This window comes from Tenrec ecaudatus, chromosome 9, assembly GCF_050624435.1.
Source record: "Tenrec ecaudatus isolate mTenEca1 chromosome 9, mTenEca1.hap1, whole genome shotgun sequence".
NCBI classification, from domain to species: Eukaryota; Metazoa; Chordata; class Mammalia; order Afrosoricida; family Tenrecidae; genus Tenrec; species Tenrec ecaudatus.
Window position 1 is genome coordinate 156,737,900 of NC_134538.1, and position 20,424 is coordinate 156,758,323.

General features: G+C 41.7%; 1 protein-coding gene across 2 annotated transcripts in view; it reads left to right on the forward strand.

Moving 5' to 3' along the window:
• Positions 1-340: 340 nt before the first annotated feature.
• The window catches only part of TRIM24 (tripartite motif containing 24), a 110,672-nt gene continuing 90,588 nt past the window's right edge, over positions 341-20,424 (forward strand). The window contains exon 1 of one of the 2 annotated variants that reach the window (XM_075558717.1): positions 341-944. In XM_075558717.1, coding sequence (XP_075414832.1) covers positions 608-944 — 337 coding nt within the window. In that variant the 5' untranslated portion in view covers positions 341-607. The remainder of the gene's footprint in view (positions 945-20,424) is intronic. The other variant, XM_075558718.1, reaches the window with a different exon arrangement.

Below are 20,424 nucleotides of genomic sequence, written 5' to 3' on the forward strand. Positions count from 1 at the left end.
CTCCGTAGGCGGGGCTGACTCAGGTGGAGCCAATCAGGAGCCCGATAGCTAACAAGGCGTCAGGCTCCGCCCCCAACAGGCGGGCCCAATCAGGAGCTGGGTGGCAAACAAACGTGCCCTCAGTTCTGCTCTGGAGTGCAGCCTCGCCGAGACCCAATGGGAGGCAGTGGCCCCGCGGCCTGAGGGCGGAGCCGCATAAGTCCCCGCCCCCTCCGCCTCCCGCCGCCTTGTCGCGGGTTCTCCGGCCCCGCCCTCGCTTCAGGCTGGGCTGCGATTGGGCGACCCTCGCCGTGAGCCTCTCGTTGCTGGGCGGGGTCAGCGGGCCGGCTTGGAGAAAGGCGGGGCGGGCGGAGGTTGGTGAGGCGGAGGGCACAGCGCCCGGCGAAAGCCCTGGTCCTCGCTGACAGAGTCCGCTTCCGGCCGCGTACGCGACGAGAGCCGCCCGTGGCGGCCGTCGGCGTTCCTCGCGTGTGGCCCGTGCGTGCCCTCGTTCCGCGCGGCCCGAAGAGGCGGCCGGAGGCGGCGGGTGGAGGTCGCGGCGAGCGAGCGAAGCGCTCCCTCCCTCTCTCCTTCCCTCCCTCCCCGGCGGCGCGGCGGGGGCAGGACAATGGAGGTGGCTGTGGAGAAGGCGGCGGCGGGCCCGGCGGCGGCCTCCGGGGGCTCGGCGGCGGCGCCGAGCGGCGAGAACGAGGCCGAGAGCCGCCAGGGCCCCGACTCGGAGCGCGGCGGCGAGGCGGCCCGGCTCAACCTGTTGGACACTTGCGCCGTGTGCCACCAGAACATCCAGAGCCGCGCGCCCAAGCTGCTGCCCTGCCTGCACTCCTTCTGCCAGCGCTGCCTGCCCGCGCCGCAGCGCTTCCTCATGCTGCCCGCGTCCATGCTCGGCCCGGCCGACACCCCGCCGCCCGCGCCCGCGCCCGCCGCCTCGCCCTTCGCCACGCAAGGTAAGGCCGCCGGCGGAGCCCGGCTCGCGCGCCGCTCGCCCGCTCCCGGCGCCGGCCCGTGCGGAGGGGGGAGGGGCGGGCGGGTCCGGTCACTTTGTTGGATGATTGATTGCAGATTGGATGCCGCCCGCTCCCCTTCCTGCACGCTGGGGTCCGTTAGCTCTACGAGTCCCCTCCGCTGGGGACAAAGGAACCCGGGGACGGGGTTGGGTCGCCTTTCTCTGTGCCAGCCTTCATTCTGAGAGGCGTGGGGCCAACCGGAGCGGGCTGAGGTCGCCGGTTTTCTGGTGCTGTGTAGACCCTAGCTGGAAAGGCTGGAGCTGGCAGTCGTTCGCGCTTTTTCTCTTTAATTTTTTTTGTGTGTGTATGTGTGCGCGCGCGCGCGCGCGTGCTGTTTGTTAACTGGATAATGAGACTTTTGACAGGCAGCCCCCACAGCTAAGGTTAACAGGTTTGAAACAGGGAAAGTAAGTTAACAAGCGCGGTCGCGGTGATTGTTGGAGCCGACCGCCGTTGGTTGCCGTGGAGCCAGTTTCCAGTCCTGGGGACCCCGTGAGTGCAGGGGGGAACGACTCCTTATGGTTTCCAAGGCCACTCTTTGGAAGCAGATAGCCAGACCCGCTGTCTCCAAGGTTGCCTCAGGCTTTAAGGGCCGGGGGAGGGGAATAACACACCACCTCCTCACTTACCGACTGTCTCGATGTCCAACATTTAGTATTTACAGGACTAAAAAAAATGTCGATCTTTTTGCGCACCAACAAGCCATGCCTGGCTGTAAAGGAAGCTGGCTGTGATGGTTGAGGCTACATGTCAACTTTGGCTGGGCCATGATTCAAAATGGTTTGGCAGTTACGTAATGAGACTTAATTTGGCAGTTATGTAATGACCTAATTGGGTAGTTATGTAATGATGGGATTTGACAGGTAATGAGGCAGTCAGCCTCCATTTTGTAATCTGATGTGGTCATCCTCCATTTTCACATGTTACCGAGTTTTGCATTCATGACCTGGTGTTTGAAACTTATGCTTGTCAGTAAGTGAGGACGTTTCTATTTAAAAAAAAAAATACAAAGTAGCCCTGGTGGGTGGCATAGTGGTTGCAAGTTGGGCTGCTAAGTGCAAGGGCCACAGTAGGAGACCACCAGCTGCTTGTGGGCTGGGTGGAGGAGACAAAGAGTTAGTCTTGTAAAACATGCAAAATAACTGGGAAAGTTACTTTTAGCATTATTTAAAATAAAATTTTGTCAAGCCAATTAAAGTGAACAGGGTTTATTGAGCGAAAAACAATTTTACAAACAGCACCGCAGAATGAAAATGGTGAGTGTGCTCTAGTTTGCACGGTTAACATTGCCCTTTCATTTGGTTGGTTAATCGTTGTCTGTTTTGTTTTTTTTCATCATTTTATTTTATTTTTTAATCATTTTATTAAGGGCTCATACAACTCTTGTCACAATCCATACATACATCAATTGTGTAAAGCACATTTGTACATTCATTGCCCTCATCATTCTCAAAACATTTGCTCTCCATTTAAGCCCCTGGCCTCAGGTCCTCGTTTTTTTCCCTCCCTCCTCGCTTCCCCCCTCCCTCATGAACCCTTGATAATTTGTAAATTATTAGTTTGTCATATCTTGCCCTGTCCGACGACTCCCTTCATCCACTTTTCTGTTGTCCAGGTTAATCGTTTTTAATTTCTCTTTTGAGACAGTGGGTCACTAAATGGCTAAGCTGGTTTGTCCTAATTGGATGAATGTTAATTCCTGCTCAGGAGTATTACTCATGCCTGCTAGCTCATGCTAATAAGGGAAATGGGCCTATATTTAGATTCTGCATAAGGTTATTGTTTCTTATAAGTGACTTTCTAAGTAATTTTTATTTAGCCTTTGATTGAGGGGAGCTATTTTAACTCTTGGCTATTTAAAAAGTTTTAACAACTCCCACCTTTTGGTCATCTTTGCTGTTGAAGATGTCACCAACTGGACATGTTGCTCAGTCACCCTCAGGCAAGCCCTTTTCTTTGTGTGGCACTTTGATATAGGTTCCTGATGACTCTATGTGTAGGACAGGGTGAAACTGCCCCTGTAGGTTTCCAAGACTGTAGCCCTTCATGGAAGCCTCATCTTTCAATGGCAGTGGTTCTCAACCTTCCTAATGTCGCAACCCTTTAATACAGTTCCTCATGTTGTGACCCCCAACCATAAATTATTTTAGTTGCTATTTCATAACTGTAATTTTGCTACTGTTATAAACTGAAATGTAAATATCTAATATGCAGGATGTATTATTGTTACAAATGGAACATAATTAAACATAATTAAAGCATAGTGATTAATCACAAAACAATATGTAATTATATTTTGTGAAATACTTGTGTTTTCCAGTGGTCTTAGGCCACCTCCGTAAAAGGGTCATTCAACCCTCAAAGGGGTCGACAACTACTGTTTTGTGGAGATACTTTTGAACAGCTCCTATTGCTGTTGGCCGGCTAAGAGGAGATACAGGAGATTTCAGATCTCTGGCTTCTTTGCAACATATTTGTTGTTGAAGATGAATGGCAGTTGTTTATTGAATGTGATGGTGATTCAAAACATTTGTCTTTTGAGCAAATATCTTGTTAGGGAGACTATAACAAGAACTTGGGAGAAAGATGAGGCTTTCTACTCCCATAAAGAGTTACACAGTTGGAAACCAATAGTGTCAGTTCTTCCCATCCCCGCATGGTGTTCATGAATCAGAATTGACTGGATGATAATGATGACTAAAACTATAATGAGGGTAATTCTCCAGAGTCCAGAAAATTCTTCTGTGTTTAGATGGTCCAAGAGAAAATCCACTGAATCATCAAATGGGTTAAGAAAATAAAAGATTTAAGGAAACAATTAGTCCAGAGGACTAATGGATACTGTGAACCACAACTTCCAGTATTCAGTAACCAGAAGATCTAGGTGACTACTACCAACCACTCTGGTTAGGATCACAATATAGAAGGTTCTACATAGAGAGAGGGAAAAAAGTGGGATAAGACTTAAAATCTTAGAAAAGATGGTGCTTTCTGGTCTGATAGAGACACTCAGAATTAGGAGACTGTGGCCCATAGACGCTCTTTAGACCTGAACTGAGCACTCCCAAAGATCAGTTGCCAGATAAGCAACAGTTAGATAATAAATCCAGAAACGGTTACTTCTCAGAACAATGAACCATAACAGACCAAAAGGGCAGACAAAGCTCAGAAGGCACATAGGAAGGACAAATGGAAATTGAGCACAGGGATAGTGGGGAAAGTCCTATTACATTGGGGATTGCAGCTAAAAGTTACGAAACAAAATATCTATGTATTGTTGAACACAAAACTAAAATTCTCTGTAAACTTTCACGCAAACTACAATTTTAAAAAAGAGATTTAATGTGTTAAAATTTGGATCAGCTCTTATAATTTTAAGCCAGTCTACAATTTTAAAAATTGTGTATTCTGTTTCTACTAAACCTGGCTTATTTATGGAAGTGCAACGAGAAGTGTACATTAGTTACAGTACATAATCCATTTTCTTCTGTGGCAGGTACTCTAGGGCTAGTCTATTGTCTAGTACCACTTCTGCAAGATAGATTTAATCATTGCTATTGTAGTTTGATTCTGCAGTTGCACTGCCTGTGATAAGTCTAATTAAGGTATTTGCTCCTGTTGGACTGGAGTAATCTTAAGCTCAGTAAATAGAGAAATCAGTTTGGGATTGTTTTAAAGGATTCAACGAGACAATAGAATCAACAATACCCAAGGGGCTTCAAAAAGTTGTGGGAAAATTCCATATTTTTCCATCTTAAGTCCCTTGACTAATGGGTAGGGCAGTTGTCTTACTTTCTTAGTGCTGCTGTAACAGAAATACCACCAGTTGGTGATTTTAAAGATCACTGTTTTATTTTCTTAGAGGCTGAAAGTCCAAATCTGGTTTTAGGAGTGGGCTGTCTGCTCACAGGAGCCCGTTCGCTTTCTATCAACATGGCATCCCTGATTTCTTGTCATTCATCACATTGATTTTTGTGCCTACAGCATTTTAACATGTTGTAAAAAATTAGTATAGTGTGCTTACAAAAAATACCTCATCCCAAGGGAGCAGTCTGCTTTGGAAAATCTAATAACATTATCTGCATAAAATACAGATACCTTAAAAGTGGTTAGTGTTTTAGATACATCTTATGTTGATAATAATTTCATACAAGAAAGAAAATTTTATTCTCAAGTGGGACTATATCCAAAGATTTATAGCATGTGTTGTCTTGGGGGGTGGGGGGACACAATGCGATCACGAACAGTAATGAAGATGTGGTCTGGGAGCGCATATGGGAAGCCAGGTTTTGACCTTGTGATCTTGGGTGTAGCTCCACTTCAGGACAGTACATCATCTACTTTGCTGTTGGGGATAGCGGTCTACTTTGATGATATCAAATGAGTTTACATTTTTTTTTAATGAGTTTACATTTTAAGTTAGCTAAAGGTTCATGGGACTGAGTCTGAAAAAGACCTCTTTAGTTGGGAGGCATGCACCTGGGAATCTTATTTGTTGCTTTTCACTGTTGTGTGAGGGGTGGGCAAGACTTGGAGCAGCCCTTTTCAGTGATGTTTTTCTCATATATGGATCAAGTACTCATGAGTACCAAGAGAAGTGTTTGGGCCAGGGTAGGTGTAAAGAATTCTGAGACGGTTGGAAGATTGTGCATCTTCCATCCGAGGAGAAGTCAGGTATGTCTGCTGTCCAGCATACTAAAGATAACATCTCTGGCCTTCCAGCATGCCTGATGTCTAACATCCTGAAGATAATGTGTCTGGAGGGAAGGAGAGGCAGTTTATTCATAAAGATTAGGGTTCCCTATGTTGTCATCAACTGGTCGACTTACCAGTAGTCCCTGGCTATAGGAACCAGTACCACAATGTTGATGCTGTGGTTTATGCTGTAAGTCATGAATAAGTTGTAAACTACTCTTGGTCTCTGACCATGGACCTTCTATCAACCTCCATGAAACTGGTATTTAGTTAGCTTACAAGTAGAGTAAAACCCTTGATGTTTCAAAGTACTTGGAGAGTTTGTACAGGTGAAAACTTAATATGAGTTCTGAACTTTTAGATACATTTTAACTTTATTTGTATTTAAGTGGCTAAACAGACCGTTAGGGTCTGATTCTACCTAATTCTAAATTTAAGATTTATTGTATGATGACTTGAATGAATAAGAATGTGAATCACAAAATAGTTCATCCTTAATTCTGAACTGCTATTCCATTTCCAGACTACTCAAAATGACCTGAGCAATTCTGTCTCCCAAGTTTTCTTTTACAAAGATTAAAAAATATCTTTTGTATTTCTATTTTGTAAGCCAGAAGTAAAGGAATGCATTTAGATTAGATTGTAATTGTTTTATATACTAAAAAAATTCCTTTAATAAATTAAACTTATACCTCAAAAGGGGGCCTAGAGTTATCTTTGACAAATTAGAAATACTATCTCTATCAATACTTGGATTTTTTCTTCTTATCAAACTAATTTTAATATTAGCTAAAAGAAAAGTTTAGAACAGTGTGTTTTAGAGCACAATAAATAGAATTCCTCTGATTACTTTTGCCCTTTTTTCATTATCCTAATGGGTAATAAACTAATGTGTAGATGCATCATGGGTCAAACGATATTACCTATATGGGCTAAGCACATAAATGAGATGACAAACGATCAGCCTGGAGGTAGAAGTAGGATTACTGAGGGGCCAGCTCTGCTTAGCTCCAGTACATTGTCAAGTGGTACAAAGCCAGGGCTGAAGGAACTTGAGCGCTTGCTTGCTCTTCATTTTAAAGCCCAAAGTCCAGATTTGTGTGTAAATTTCCAGCGTTGTTATCTAGTGTTACTGCACAGAGATAACACAAGTGGATGCCTTTGACAAACAAATCTATGTAGGAGCAATCTGTACAGGAGGTTAGAAATCCACATTGGGAGTGCCATCTGTAGGGTAAGACTCTGTTCCCTGGCTCCAGGAAGTTCTTAGCCCAGGGACTCTGGGTCCAGAACACCCATTCCACATTCCCTCTCTTCTTTCTTGGTGATAGTAGGTCCCTTCTCTCTGGTAAAAGATGTTATAGGCCATACTCCAGATCAGGGCTGTGGTCAGGGATATGATGTTATGCCCGATTGGCTGATCAGATCACATTATGAGAGGAGGCATTACATAATGTCCACAGTCTTTCATTACATAGCTCAGACCAGAGTCACAGCCCAGCCAAGTAGAACATATTTTGGGGAGACACAATTTAATCCATGACAATTTCTCTAGTATTAGATAATTGGCAAGTCATTAAGTATATACGTAGCCTGTACTGTGGGCCAAGCAAAATAGGTTAAAACAGTAAAGTAAAATTTTTAACAGCTTTATTAGCACAATCTACATGCCATACAAATCAATAATTCAGTCATATCAGGAAGTTGTACAGTTATCACCACATCCACTTCTAGAATATTTTCTTCTTCCTATACTCATTGTTAGTTCATCATGGACTTTTTTTTAATAAATCATTTTATAGGGGGCTCTTATAAATAATCCGTACATCAATTGTATCAAGCACATTTGTACTTCTGTTACGTCATCATTTTTGAAACATTTTCTTTCTACTTGAGCCCTTGGTATCGGCTCCTCATTTTTCCCTTCCTTCGCCACCCTCCTACCCTCATGTGGTAGTTACATAATCTGATGTCAACTTGAGACTAGTAGCTCACATGAGGCCAGATCCACACTCTGCTTCATCTTCCTGTTGACAAGCCACATGGAGCTATGCTGCTGAAGCCAGAGCCCTGGAGCTGGAGGAGCCACATGGAGACCAATGCCAGCACTGAGATGCTTCCTTCACCACTGGATCCACTAGACATTCCACCATTGGCCTCCAATCATCCTGCATCACTGCAAGTGTTGCGTGAGTCTAAAGAGGAATCAGACTGGTATTGGACATACGGGCTTATATCGGACTTATGGACTTGATCTGGACTGGACTTGTTACATAAAGCTTTTTTTGTACACATGAGTGTCTATGAATTTGATTCTCTAGTCAACCCAGACAATCACACCTGTGTCCCCTTGATAAATTATAAATTAGTTTCATATCTTATACTATCTACTCTCTCTTTAACCACATTTCTGTTGTTCATTCCCCCCCCCCCCCCGAGGGGGGGGGTGCTGTTCTATGTCTATCATTGTGATAAGTACTCCCTTCTCCCCTCACCTTCCCCTACCCTCATGGTATTACTTACTCCCATTATTGTACCTGAGGGGTTTATCTGTCCTGGATTCAGTGAGTTGAAAGCTCTTATCTGTACCAGTGTACATGCTCCAGTCTAGTTTGTAAGGTAGAACTGGGATCATGATATTGGGGGAGGGGCGGGGAAGCAGGGAGAAGAAGCATTAAAGAACTAGAGAAATGTTGTATGTTTCCTTTTTGCTATACTGGACCCTGGCTGGCTCGTCCCTTGCTTTTGATCCTTCCTTGAGGTAATGTCCAATTGTCTACAAATGGCTTTGGGTCTTCTGATACCTGATCCCATGGACACCTCATTTTCACAGGGGCTGGTGTGCTTCCATGTGGGTTTTGTTGCTTCCCTGCTAATTTGCTACTCTTTCAACTTTAAACCTTTAAGAACCCGGACACAATATCTTGTAATAGCCAGTCACCATCAGCTTTCTTCACCACATTTGCATATGCACTCATTTTGACTTCAGCGATCCTGTGAGAAGGCAAACATCACAGAATGCCAGGTTATTAGCACAGAGTGTCTTTGTGTTGAGGAAGGACTTGTGTAGAGACCCAATGACCATCTGCTACCTTGGTACTTAACATATAAAAATTTATGTACATAAACCTATATCCCTATCATATATTAATATATTTACATATATACCTATATTTTTATATCTTTAAATATCTTTTGCCTTCTAGTTTCCTCTATTTCATTTTACTTTGCTCTGTCCCACATCATGTTTGACCTTCATTCGGCTCTCAGTAATTCCTCTCAGCTACTTTGCACTTGATCAAACCCCACCAGGCAGCATAACAGGTTTTGTTGAAGTCATTTATGTTACAGTTTGCCCGAGGAAGGGTGTTTCACACTCTAGATCTAATGGAATCACTTTATTTTGCTAATTCTCCAGCAGAGCAGCTGGTGTATTTGAACTTCTGGTGGATTTGAACCCCAGACCTTTGCAATTAAAAGCTCAATGATTAGTTGGCAGCACTAACAGGGCTGGCTATAAGAAAGGTAATTAACTTCGGAGGATATTTGTGACAATAAGAAATTTAAATTTCTTAGTTTCTAAGAAATTAATAAGATTTTCATTGTTCTAGAAAAAAATCTCCATTTTATCAAAATAATTAAATATGCGGGAACACTTTACTCGTCTATGCCAGGAAATTTGGAACACAACTACTTGACCTGCTGACTGAAAGAGATCATATTTGCGTTCATTACAAAGAAAGGTGAGTCAACAGAATGCTCAAACTATAGACTGATAATCACACACAAGTAAAATTTTGATTAGAATCATCCAACAATAATTCTAACAGTACATTGACAGTGAACTGCCAAAAGTTCAGCCTGGATTAAGAAGAGGATGTGGTTCAAGGGTTATCACTGCTGATGTCATATGCATCTTGGCTCAAAGCACAGAATACTAGACAGATGGTTACTTGTACTTCATTGACTATGCAAAGGCATTCAACTGAGGACCATAATAAACTAGATAACATTGAGAAGAATAGGAATTCTACAACACTTCATTGGACTCATTCATTCAGAACTTATACACGTACCAGGAAACAGTTGTGAGAACAGAACAAGGTAATTCTACTTTCTTAAAATCAGGAAAGGTGTGCATCCGGGTTGTATCCTCTCACCATACTTGTTCAATCTGTATGTCGAGCATATAGTCAGAGAAGCTGGCTTATACGAAGAAGAATGTGGCATCAGGATTAGAGGAAGACTTAACAACCAGAGATAGAACAGATGACACAACTTGCTGAGTGTGTGGAGGAGTTGAAGCACGTGCTGATGAAAATCAAGGATTGTAGCCTTCAGTATGGATTACGACTCAATGTAAGGAAGACCAAAAATCCTCACAATTGGATCAATAGGTAACACATCATGATCAATGGAGAAAAAGTTGAAATTGTCAAGGATTTTGTGTTACTTGCATCCACCATTAATGCTCATGGAAGCAGCAGTCAAGAGATCAAAAAATGAGTTGCATTGAGTAAAAATGTTGCACAAAACCTAGAGCAAGGATGTTACTTTGAGGACTGTTGTGTGCCTGACCCAAGCAATTGTATTCTCCATTGGATCTTATGCATGTGAAAGTTAGATAGACATTGAATAAGGAAGTAGAATAATTGATGCATACTGAACGTGGTACTGGAGAAGAATATTGAAAGATTGCTAAGAGGACAAGCCGCTCTGTTGGAAGAAGGCCAGAGTACTTACTGTGTATATTTGAGTATAAACAGACCTTAATATCAGTTGAGGCACCTAATTTTACCACAAAAACTGCATAAAAATGTGCTGAAAAGCTCGGCTTATACAAGAGTATATACGGTACTTCGTCTTACATATTTTGGACATAGTTTCAGGAGAGACTAGCCCCTGGAGGATACTGTTTTTAGTAAAGTGGAAAGGCTACCAAAAAAAGAGGAAGGCCATCACAGATTGATTAACATAGTGGCTACATCAGTGGGCTGGCTCACACACAGGAACAGTTTTGAGGATGGCCAGAATGTCGCAGTGTTTTGTCCTGTTGAACATGGGATCGCTATGGGTCAGAGCTGACTTGACACCTAGCACCACCATCATCAAAATAACCCTTCAACTTATTTGGAACATCTCAAACATCTTCAATCAACATGAATCAAGGGGTGGTGAGTTAGTTTATTGTGCCAATCTAGCCGATAAACACATGGGTTAATTGAAGGGTGGAGAGATAAATGGCTCAGCCTTGCCTTTCGAGTTCTCAGGTCTCTTGCTTTCTCATGGTCTTACCAGAGTGCAGCTGCCTTAGCCAGTTCTCTGATTTAGCTGGCAAGGCTCATTTCCTGCAAGACATCCCTGAGGAGAAGCCACATGGACCTACTCCAATGCAGCCCTGGGTGCTGGAGCACCCATGTGGAGATCCCTGCCAGTGCTGAGATGTTTACACATTCACTGACTCAGCTTTCCTCTTGCAGTCAGCATCATTGCATCTGTTTGGTGAGATGGAGGAGGACTTTGTGGATTGGTGTTGGACATATAGGTGAATGGGTTAATGTTGGACTTGTAGGCTTGGGCAGCCTTGGGTTGGTATGTTTTCTTGATATGCACTTAACCTTTATATAAAATTCTCTCTTATACATGAGTTTCTGTGGATTTGTTTCTCTAAAGTACCCAGACGAACACAGGTGGGGAAGTCATATATTTTGTTCTTTTATCTCTTTATTAAATACTTAGGAAAACTTAGACCATAGTATTTCTTTAACTCAAGCCAGAATGTTTTACAATATGTTTTACAATACAACTGATGATAGGATTCTTTAGAAAATCAAGATCACACATTGAGGTTTAACGTGTTTTCAACAGTAGCTGACCTGGTTTCTCTTTCTACTTTCCAATGTTCCCTTTATTATTCTAAAATGAAAAACAATATAAATCCTATTTTTTAAAATAAAAATTGGAAATAAGCAAGTTTTAAACAAATAGTTTGTGAATGCTGAGATTCTACCACTCTCTCCATCAGTGTCCTTATCCTTTTGCAGAGCTCCCCCTGGAGGCAGGCCAAGCCTCCCCTTGAGCACGCCAGCTCAACCCCCTGGTCTACACTTCCTTTCTGTGTGGCAGGTGCACATGGGGAAGAGTGAGGATGAGTACTCCTACACTAAGCTGGGTGACTGCCTCAGCCTTCGCAGTCTTTTCTTAGTTTTCAAGAAAAGAGAATGATCTAGAAAATGGATTTTCTTTTGGTACATTCTTGAGACAAATTGATCCTGGAGAAATGTTGTAGTGTGTGTCGAAATGTCTATTATTGACTTGCTGTTGAGCCAGAGACCAATGTGCTTTAAAAAAAAATACTGAGTATACTTTAGAAAGGGGTCACAGTATTTGTTCACAGGGTGTAAACATGAATAGAAGAACCCATTCATTTCCTGAGACTTTTTTTATTGGCAGTTTATAAGGTAGTTAAATCGTTTGGGGAGCTGATGGCTGATTTAAAAGAATATTTTTGTTGTATTTTTGGTGATGGTTTGCACAGCAGCTGAGGTTTCTTAACAGACAATTTCTGCACATGTTCACTGACTTTGGCTACATTCTTTACAATGTGTGAATATTCTGATGTTTTCGCCTCTGGTAGTTTCACTTGCTTCCCTGCCCCTTACATTCTCATCTTGATTTTATAGTCATTGACAACTGTTTTAGTTTCAGATAGGTGACTTTAAAACTTCTTTTGGTTCTTGATGAGAACAGTAAATCACTTTATGAATACAAGATGGATGTAAGCAAAAGTTTAGTAGTATTTTCTAATTTGGAGTTTTACTTCCAAATTTGACATTTCTCTTCACAGTTTACTGAGCTCCTTTAAGGATTTTGTATAATGGGAGAGTGTGGATGGTAGAAGATTGTCTGTTTCCCAAAGGCTTTTACATATAACAGAGCAAAAAACACTCAATATTCAATTAAAGTTTTAAACCAGCTTTATTGCAGTCTAGTCTACTTAAAGTAATGTACACTAAGTATATGATGTGGTAAGGGGATACAGTCAGTACACGAAAACCAACTATTTCAAAGGCAATAGGCAGCAAAAAAGTTGTAAATTTAAAAATGTTAAATACTATTTATAAATAGCATAAAATAGTTCTTAACTAGTTTACCAAAAATATAAGATCTCTACACAGAAAACTATATAGTATTGAGAGAAGTTAATTATCATAATGAAAGTTATATGTTAAAGGAATAAATGAAAACACACTCTTTTTGAGCCAACAGAATTCAAAGACTCACTCTTATTAATATTGCTTTCTCAACTTGGGTCTCTGGCCTGAAATCAGTCCCAATCAGCAGTAGACTTTCGGAAATAGAAACTAAAGCAGATTGTAAAATGTATGAGCTTTGAGAGTCATGTGCACTATATATATCACTACTATCCATTCTCCCAGACATTCTTTGCTTCTTTCAGACAGTCCTCCTTCCTCCCTGTAACCACACCTGGTTCCTGTTTCAGAACTTCATAGAAAGGGAATGATCCACTGTGTGTTATTTTGTATTTGGTGTCTCATGCTCAGCATGTGGATTTTAAGGTGGATCCATGTTGGCACTATCAGTTATATATACACTTGTTTATCCATTTGCTTTTGGTTGTGGATGGTGCTAGAGCAATGTTTCCCGGAAGCTGTATACGCTCTAAACCAGCGGCCAATGTATGGTGCTGTGTCTCCAGTAGCCAGAATTCATGGGTCCAGGAACCAAGGGGTGGAAGCTGGAGTGGCACCACTCACTATTACTCCTAGTGTTCTACTTGCACCATTTTTGCATCTTGTCCCAGCAACCCTGTGTTCCTCAGGCCTGGAGGTCCTGGTCCCGAAGAAAGGAACTCTCCCACCTGGAAACACAGCACGGACTCCACTGAACTGGCAGCTGAGAATGCTCCCTGGCCACTTTGGGCTTCTCATGCCTTTGGATCAACAGGTCAGGAAGGATGTCACTGTACTAAGTGGTATGATTGATCCTGATTATCAAGGAGAAATTGGACTGGTACTACATAATGGAGGTGAAGAAGAATATGTCTGGAATCCAGGAGATCCCATAGGCTGACTCTTATGTTACCATGCCCTGTTATTAAAGTAAATGGTAAATTACAGCAACCCAATCCTGACAGGACTTATAATGACCCAGACCCCTCAGGAATGAAGGTCTGGGTCTCACCCCGCCAGGCCAAAAACCACAGCCAGCTGAGGTGCTTGCTGAGGGCAAAGGTAATATACAATGTGTAGCAGTAGAAGGTAGTTCTACCTATCAATTACAACCACGTGATTAATTGCAAAAGCGAGGCTTGTAATTGTCAATGTATTTTCTTTGTATGTGATTATCACATATATTTCCTTTGTTCAAGTATGATATATCAGATATAATTTGACTCAGTGTGTTTTCATTTATATGTATTAAAGGGTCGCGGCATTAGGAAGGTTGAGAACCACTGTTTTAAGCACAGTAATACCGAGTCCAAAGGACGCATTCTTTTTCTGACTCTTCTATCTTGGTGCTAATGAGGTCCCTCTCCTTGCTGGCTCCTCTCTCCTTAATAAAGAATAAATTTTTAAAATCTTACCGAAATTAGTTTTGTAAGAGAAAAGATATGACTCAAGCTATGCTGTGTGACTTGAGTTTTATTCTTATTTATAACCGACTCAAGATACACCCCACACTGATCCTGCTCATTAACTTACAGAGGGCTTACAGCACAGAGACTGGAGGATTAGTACATAAGATCACAGAATGGAGGACAAGTACACAATACTGGGAATCATGTGACGTAAGTCAAGTTGACAGTTTTTAAAGGGAATTTAATACATACATTATTCCATATTTGAGTCACATCACATAGAATGTACAGTTGCTACCACAATCAGTTTCTAAACCAAACATTCTTTTTCTACATGGACTCCTTGACATTGTCTCTCTTTTACCCTCCCCCCCGAAAAGTACTCCCCATCCCCCTGAACCCCTTATTGTACTTGGTATCCCTATAGGTTCATCAATCCTGGGTTTCATATACCAAAAAAAAGGAAAAGCATATAACACAGCTTCAAGAGGGTGACCTCCATTGACATAAGATCTCGGAGATACACTGTAATATGAATAAACAAAAACCGAACAAAGCAATACAAACCAAAAATACAGACAATTTTGGAAACCAGATCAGGTCCAGCCTGCATCATAGGGGGCATGTGACTGACAAAGTTTTAATAGTTCAGGTCAGATTTATGCCTTTGATCTTTCATACTTCTCTTTCCCAAGCACTCTATGTAGTAACCACTTTCCTCCCACCTCTCAATGTTAGGGGGAGTTCTGTGGAGGCCTTATTTCCTATGTAGTTCCACAATTGAGTCTTGGGCGCTCACTGTCATCCATTGCTATCTGCACACTGGAGTCTCACAATTTAGGCTCTGATACTGATCCCTCCTTCGACTTTAGATTAGATGGATTCCAATCCTTTGGTGATTGATGATGGTGTGCTCCTTCCATGTGGACTTAGTTGACATCTCACTTATATGGCTGCTTGTTTAGGAGACAAGCCTTTAAGACCCCAGACGCTATTTTTTTTTCTAATAGTGTGGGAACCATCATAATTCTTTGTCACATTTTGCTTTAGCACCTGTATCTTCTTTGTACCCTTCCTGAGGACCAGTATCAAGCAGGGCCATGATGTAACAACTCATTGTTCTTAAGTTGGAGCTAGGATTTAGTGCAAGACCCAAACTCATTCCTGGATGCATTTTTTTAAATTTGCTCTAACTTGGGAGTTAATACATATGTTTTATTATTCCATAGTTCAATTATAAGTTGACATTTTTGGTGGACACAGTTCTGTCTATGCCATACCATCCTTTGAACCCTCAACTTAATTATCCTTACCACATGCAAAAACATTCACCCCATCATATTATCCCAAAAGTCTTAAATGAACTCCTAAGTCCTAAATATTTATTCTAATCTGTTTTATCTAAATCAAATACGGGCAAGACCTAAGTGTATTACATCCTAAGGCAAAAGTCCTATTAACCTGTGAATATGTGAAATCTAGACTGCAAAGGGGGATTGATTACCTTATATACTCGTGTATAAGCACACTTTTTGTGCTGAAAAACAGGTTCGGCTTATACATGGATCAGTGGTACCCCAGACCCCAGCGAGGTGTAACATCTCGCAGGTGATTGCCGTTTCTCCGCTGTTCATTCAAAGCCCCGCTGACACTGCAGGGCTTTGAATGGTTCTTTACTCACATCTAACCAATCAGAGCCGTCCTATGACATGGACAGCTCCAATTTGCAGAAGCATCTGTAGCGATTCACTTACACCGGCAGCTGAACTGGTAAGGATGTGTCTGTGGCTGCGCTCCGCCTCTCCCCTCTGGTCTCTGTCTTAATTCACATTCTGCTTCCCCCACCTGCACGGATTTCTCCCCCCTCCCCCCCTTCTCCCAGATAACACGTTGCGGGGCGGGGGGGGGGGTGGCATTACCATGAAAATTCTTTTTCTAAGTCTTGTTTTTTTATCCTATAAAAATGGATACTCTAGAACCAAAACAAAAATGCCAGTCATATGAGGCTGGTTTCAAAATGAAGGTTGTGTCAAGAGCAGAAGAGAGCAATAACAGTATTGCAAGTAGGGAAATCTGTGTTGACAAGAAGCAAGTGAGGGAGTGGCGGAAAATGAAGGCTGACTTGGAACAGATTCCAAAAGCTAAAAAAGCTCATTGCAGTTTAACATCTTTTTATGGGGCTCTAGAGAGTGAATTGCATAAATGGGTATGGAGTATCGTCAAAATGGTTACTGTAGAACACGCAGGGGAATCCGTATATGTGCTCTACAAATGGCTAAGAATGACAAATATAAAGCACAAGGCATTGAAAAATTTGTGGCATCAGCAGGATGGTGTACCCACTTCATGAATAGGTTTGGCCTACTATGTTTGAGACAAGGGACAAAGATTTCCCAGAAATTGCCACAAGACCTTGAAGAAAAAATTGTCATCCCAGTCATTTATTATAAAACAAAGAAGGATTTATAATTATGACCTGGCAGATATTGGGAATATGGATGAAACTGCCATGACTTTTGATCTTCCAGCAACAGAACTGTGGAAGGTTTAGGAGAAAAAAATCATTTTTCTCAAAACCACAGTAATTGGAAAAAACAAAACAAACACTTTACAGTTCTATCATGTTTGGCTAATGGAACTAAGCTGTGTCCTGTCATTATTTTTAAAAGAAAGACCTTACCTAAAAAGATCAATTTCTCACCAAGAATTACTGTGCATGCACATGTTAAAGGCTGGATGGATGAAGACAGAACCAAAAAATGGCTGGAAGAAATTTAGAACCGACAACCAGGAGCAGCCTTAAAGAAAAAGCCATTGTTACTTGTTTGGGGTATGTTCAGAGCCCACCTATCGGATGACAAAAAAAATTGGCAAAATCTAGTAAAGTTACTTTAGCCGTTATTCCAGGTGGGCTTACATCTGAACTGCAGCCTCTGGATGTATCTTTGATTAAGCCTTTTAAAGACCGTGTGTGAAGGATGTGGCATGAATAGATGTCATCTGGTCAAGCCCGACCAACAAAAAGAGGAAATCTCATGAAGCCTGACATAGAGTTAATAGCAAAGTGGGTTCGAGATGCATGGGAAGACATTCCAGAAGACACGGTGCGATGTGCCTTCCAGAAATGTAGTATTAGTAATGCTATGGATGGCAGTGAAGACTGCGCTTTGTATGAAAATGACAGCAGTGATGGTGATGACGGCGATCTCAGTGAGGACAGCGTCTATGATGACCTCACTCCAGCTGAAGCTCTGCATTGGGATACGGATGATGATGAGGAATCCAGTTTTGAAGGATTTTAACTCTTTACATTTTAGCTTGGTTGCTGATTGAGCTCAGGGAATAGTACTCTTAAGGTATCACTGTTGATACCTTATTTTTGTTAATCTTATTTTCCACTTACTGTGCTGGTTTACTAATGTTAAATGACTTGTCCTTTTATTTATGGTTTTTATTTAAAATAAATATTTAAATACATTACCCCACTGATGTCTCAATTTTTAGTAATTTTATTTTCATTTGTTTTGATTATTGAAACTCACCAATAGCTTCTGCATTTTCCACCCTAGGCTTATACTCGAATCAATCTGTTTTTCTGGTTTCCTAGGTAATAATTAGGTACCTCAGCTTATACTAGGGTCGGCTTATATTCGAGTATATATGGTAGTTTCCAATGTACAGTGGTGGAACAGGCACAAGTAGATTGTGCCATTACAAGTGGCAGAAATTGGAAGGAGAAAAAAGGATTGTGGGCGCCCAGTACTATTGCCATCATCAATTCTGACTCATCTTAATCTTGTAGACACCCGCCTTTGGGTGTTTTCAAGACTGTCATCTTTAGAGTACTGGTGATGCTGCCAGTTAGATGCTGACTGCTAACTGCAAGGGTGGCTTGGCTGCTCAAACCCACTAGCTGTTCCTCGGGAGAAAGATGAGGTTGTATGTTCGTGTTACAACCTCAGTCAGAATCGGCTTAATGGCAGTCAATGTGGTTTGGTTTAATCTTTACAAAAGCAAACTGCCACTTTTCCTGCACAGTGACTGGTGCATTTAAACTGCCAACCTTTTGGTTAGCAGTTGAGAACTTTACTGTGCTACTCGGGCTCCTAATGGGCACCAAGCAAGGCCAAACCCTGCAGAAGAGTTTACAAATTAGCTCTTAAGACTTAGGAATAGTCCTCTGTTTTTTGAGACTAGGCAATGGCCCAACCTTCCAGACTCTGGGTGTTGACCTTACTCTGGATTCTGACTGGTGGCCCTTAAGTTTTAGGTGCACTGGTATGGCAGCTCTACTGCCTCAGCTTTAAGCACCTGAGTTCATCTGGTAGTCCCAGCCCCCTGGCACACCTTAATGGCACCCCCACATTCTAAACAGAGCTGGCAAATATTGGCTTCCTTGAAATCCAGGAGTCTGAAGGTCCATCCTGAATACCCTGAGGCCACAAATGCACCGTTTTAGACAGAGACTTTGCTTCAACAGCTTTTCTAATTCTAGGATGGCTCTCTACCTGGAGGACCACAGATGGTAGCTTCTTTGGCATACTGCCTGCCTGTAGAACTTTACGAGGCAGACAGCGTTCCCTTTCTTTCTCTGTACCCTTCAGCCTAAGCTGATTGGTTTTCTTCTGTGGTGGTTGGTCTTTAACAAAAGTTTGTGGAGCTGTCTTGGGTGTGAATTGTAGGACAGGTGGGTAGAGTAGACTTCCCCAAATAGTTTGTTTTGTTTTTGCATAGTTTACTGTAAGTCTATGGCTAAAAGGAAAGCTTTCTGTCTTGGCTCTGAGGGAAAGAAAGCCCTTGTCTCCATCATCTGTAGGTGCGTTACTCTTGTAAATTTCCACGTACCTTGGCATCAGTCTTACCCTGGGCTTTGTAAGGTTCTTAGCACAGGGACCAAAAGTTGACAGGATGCCCATTTTCCTGCCTCTTCTTTATTGGTGGTAGTAAGGTCTCTCTCCTCAGCTTGTTTTTTTCTTGGTTTCTTGTAAAATAAAAGATTTGACTCAAGGGTGGGACTTGTTAGGGGTAGGGCAAATTCTGTCTCATTAATTTATGGAGGTTAGGATTTACAGTGAATAAAATAAAAGACAGTTGCATCAGACAACAAAATGGAGAGCACCCACCTAATAGTACTGGGAATCCTGGTCTAGTCAGGTTGGTCATAAGTGGGCCATGAATTTTATCAAATGTTTCTTTATTGAGTAATCATACAAGTTTTCTTTATTATGTAGTCAAATACCTTGATAGTAATTGTTTATGTAAGATATTTGGGATGTTAAACCAGTAGTTGTGATATATCTCATTTGGTCACGGTGTTTTAAGTTTTAAAATATTTCTGGTTTGATTTGCTGATTTTCAAGTTCTTGTTGTCATTTAATCTTCACTAAGGATATTGACCATAAAAGTGCTATTACTTGTGTCTCAGTTTTGTATCAAGGTAATTTGTTAATAATATTCTTTATGCTATTTAAAAATATCATTTTATTGGGGGCTCGCACAATTCCCATCACAATCCATACATGCATCCATTGTGTCAAGCACATATGCACATCTGTTGTCATCATCATTCTCGAAGCATTGCTTTCTACTTGAGCACTTGACATTAGCTCCTCATTTTACTCCCTCCCCCATGAACCCTTGATCATTTATAAATTATTATTTTGTCATATCTTACACTGTCTGACGTCTCCCTTCACCCACCTTTCTGCCATCCATCCCCCAGGGAGGAGGCCATATGTCGGTACTTGTAATTAGTTCCTCCTCTCCACTCCACCCCACCCTCTCTTTATGCTGTTTTAATGTCATTTAGACCCATAGTGATAATGCCATAGTGATAAATCTCATGTTGATAATTCATGCTTTTGTTTATCAGCCAACTCTTGACATTGTTAATTTTATTTCTTGTTTGCCTTGGCTTTAAAAGTGCAATTTCCCCTATTGCTTTAATTGCCTCAAACAGATTTTGATGATGTATTTTTATGAACATTCTGTCAGTATTTCTGTGATCCTTGTATGACCAATTAATTTCTTAGTGTGTTAATTTACATGCATGTATAGAATTTCCTAGACATTTTATTTCATTGTTGTCAGAATACATAATCTGGATAAGTTTAATCTTTTGGA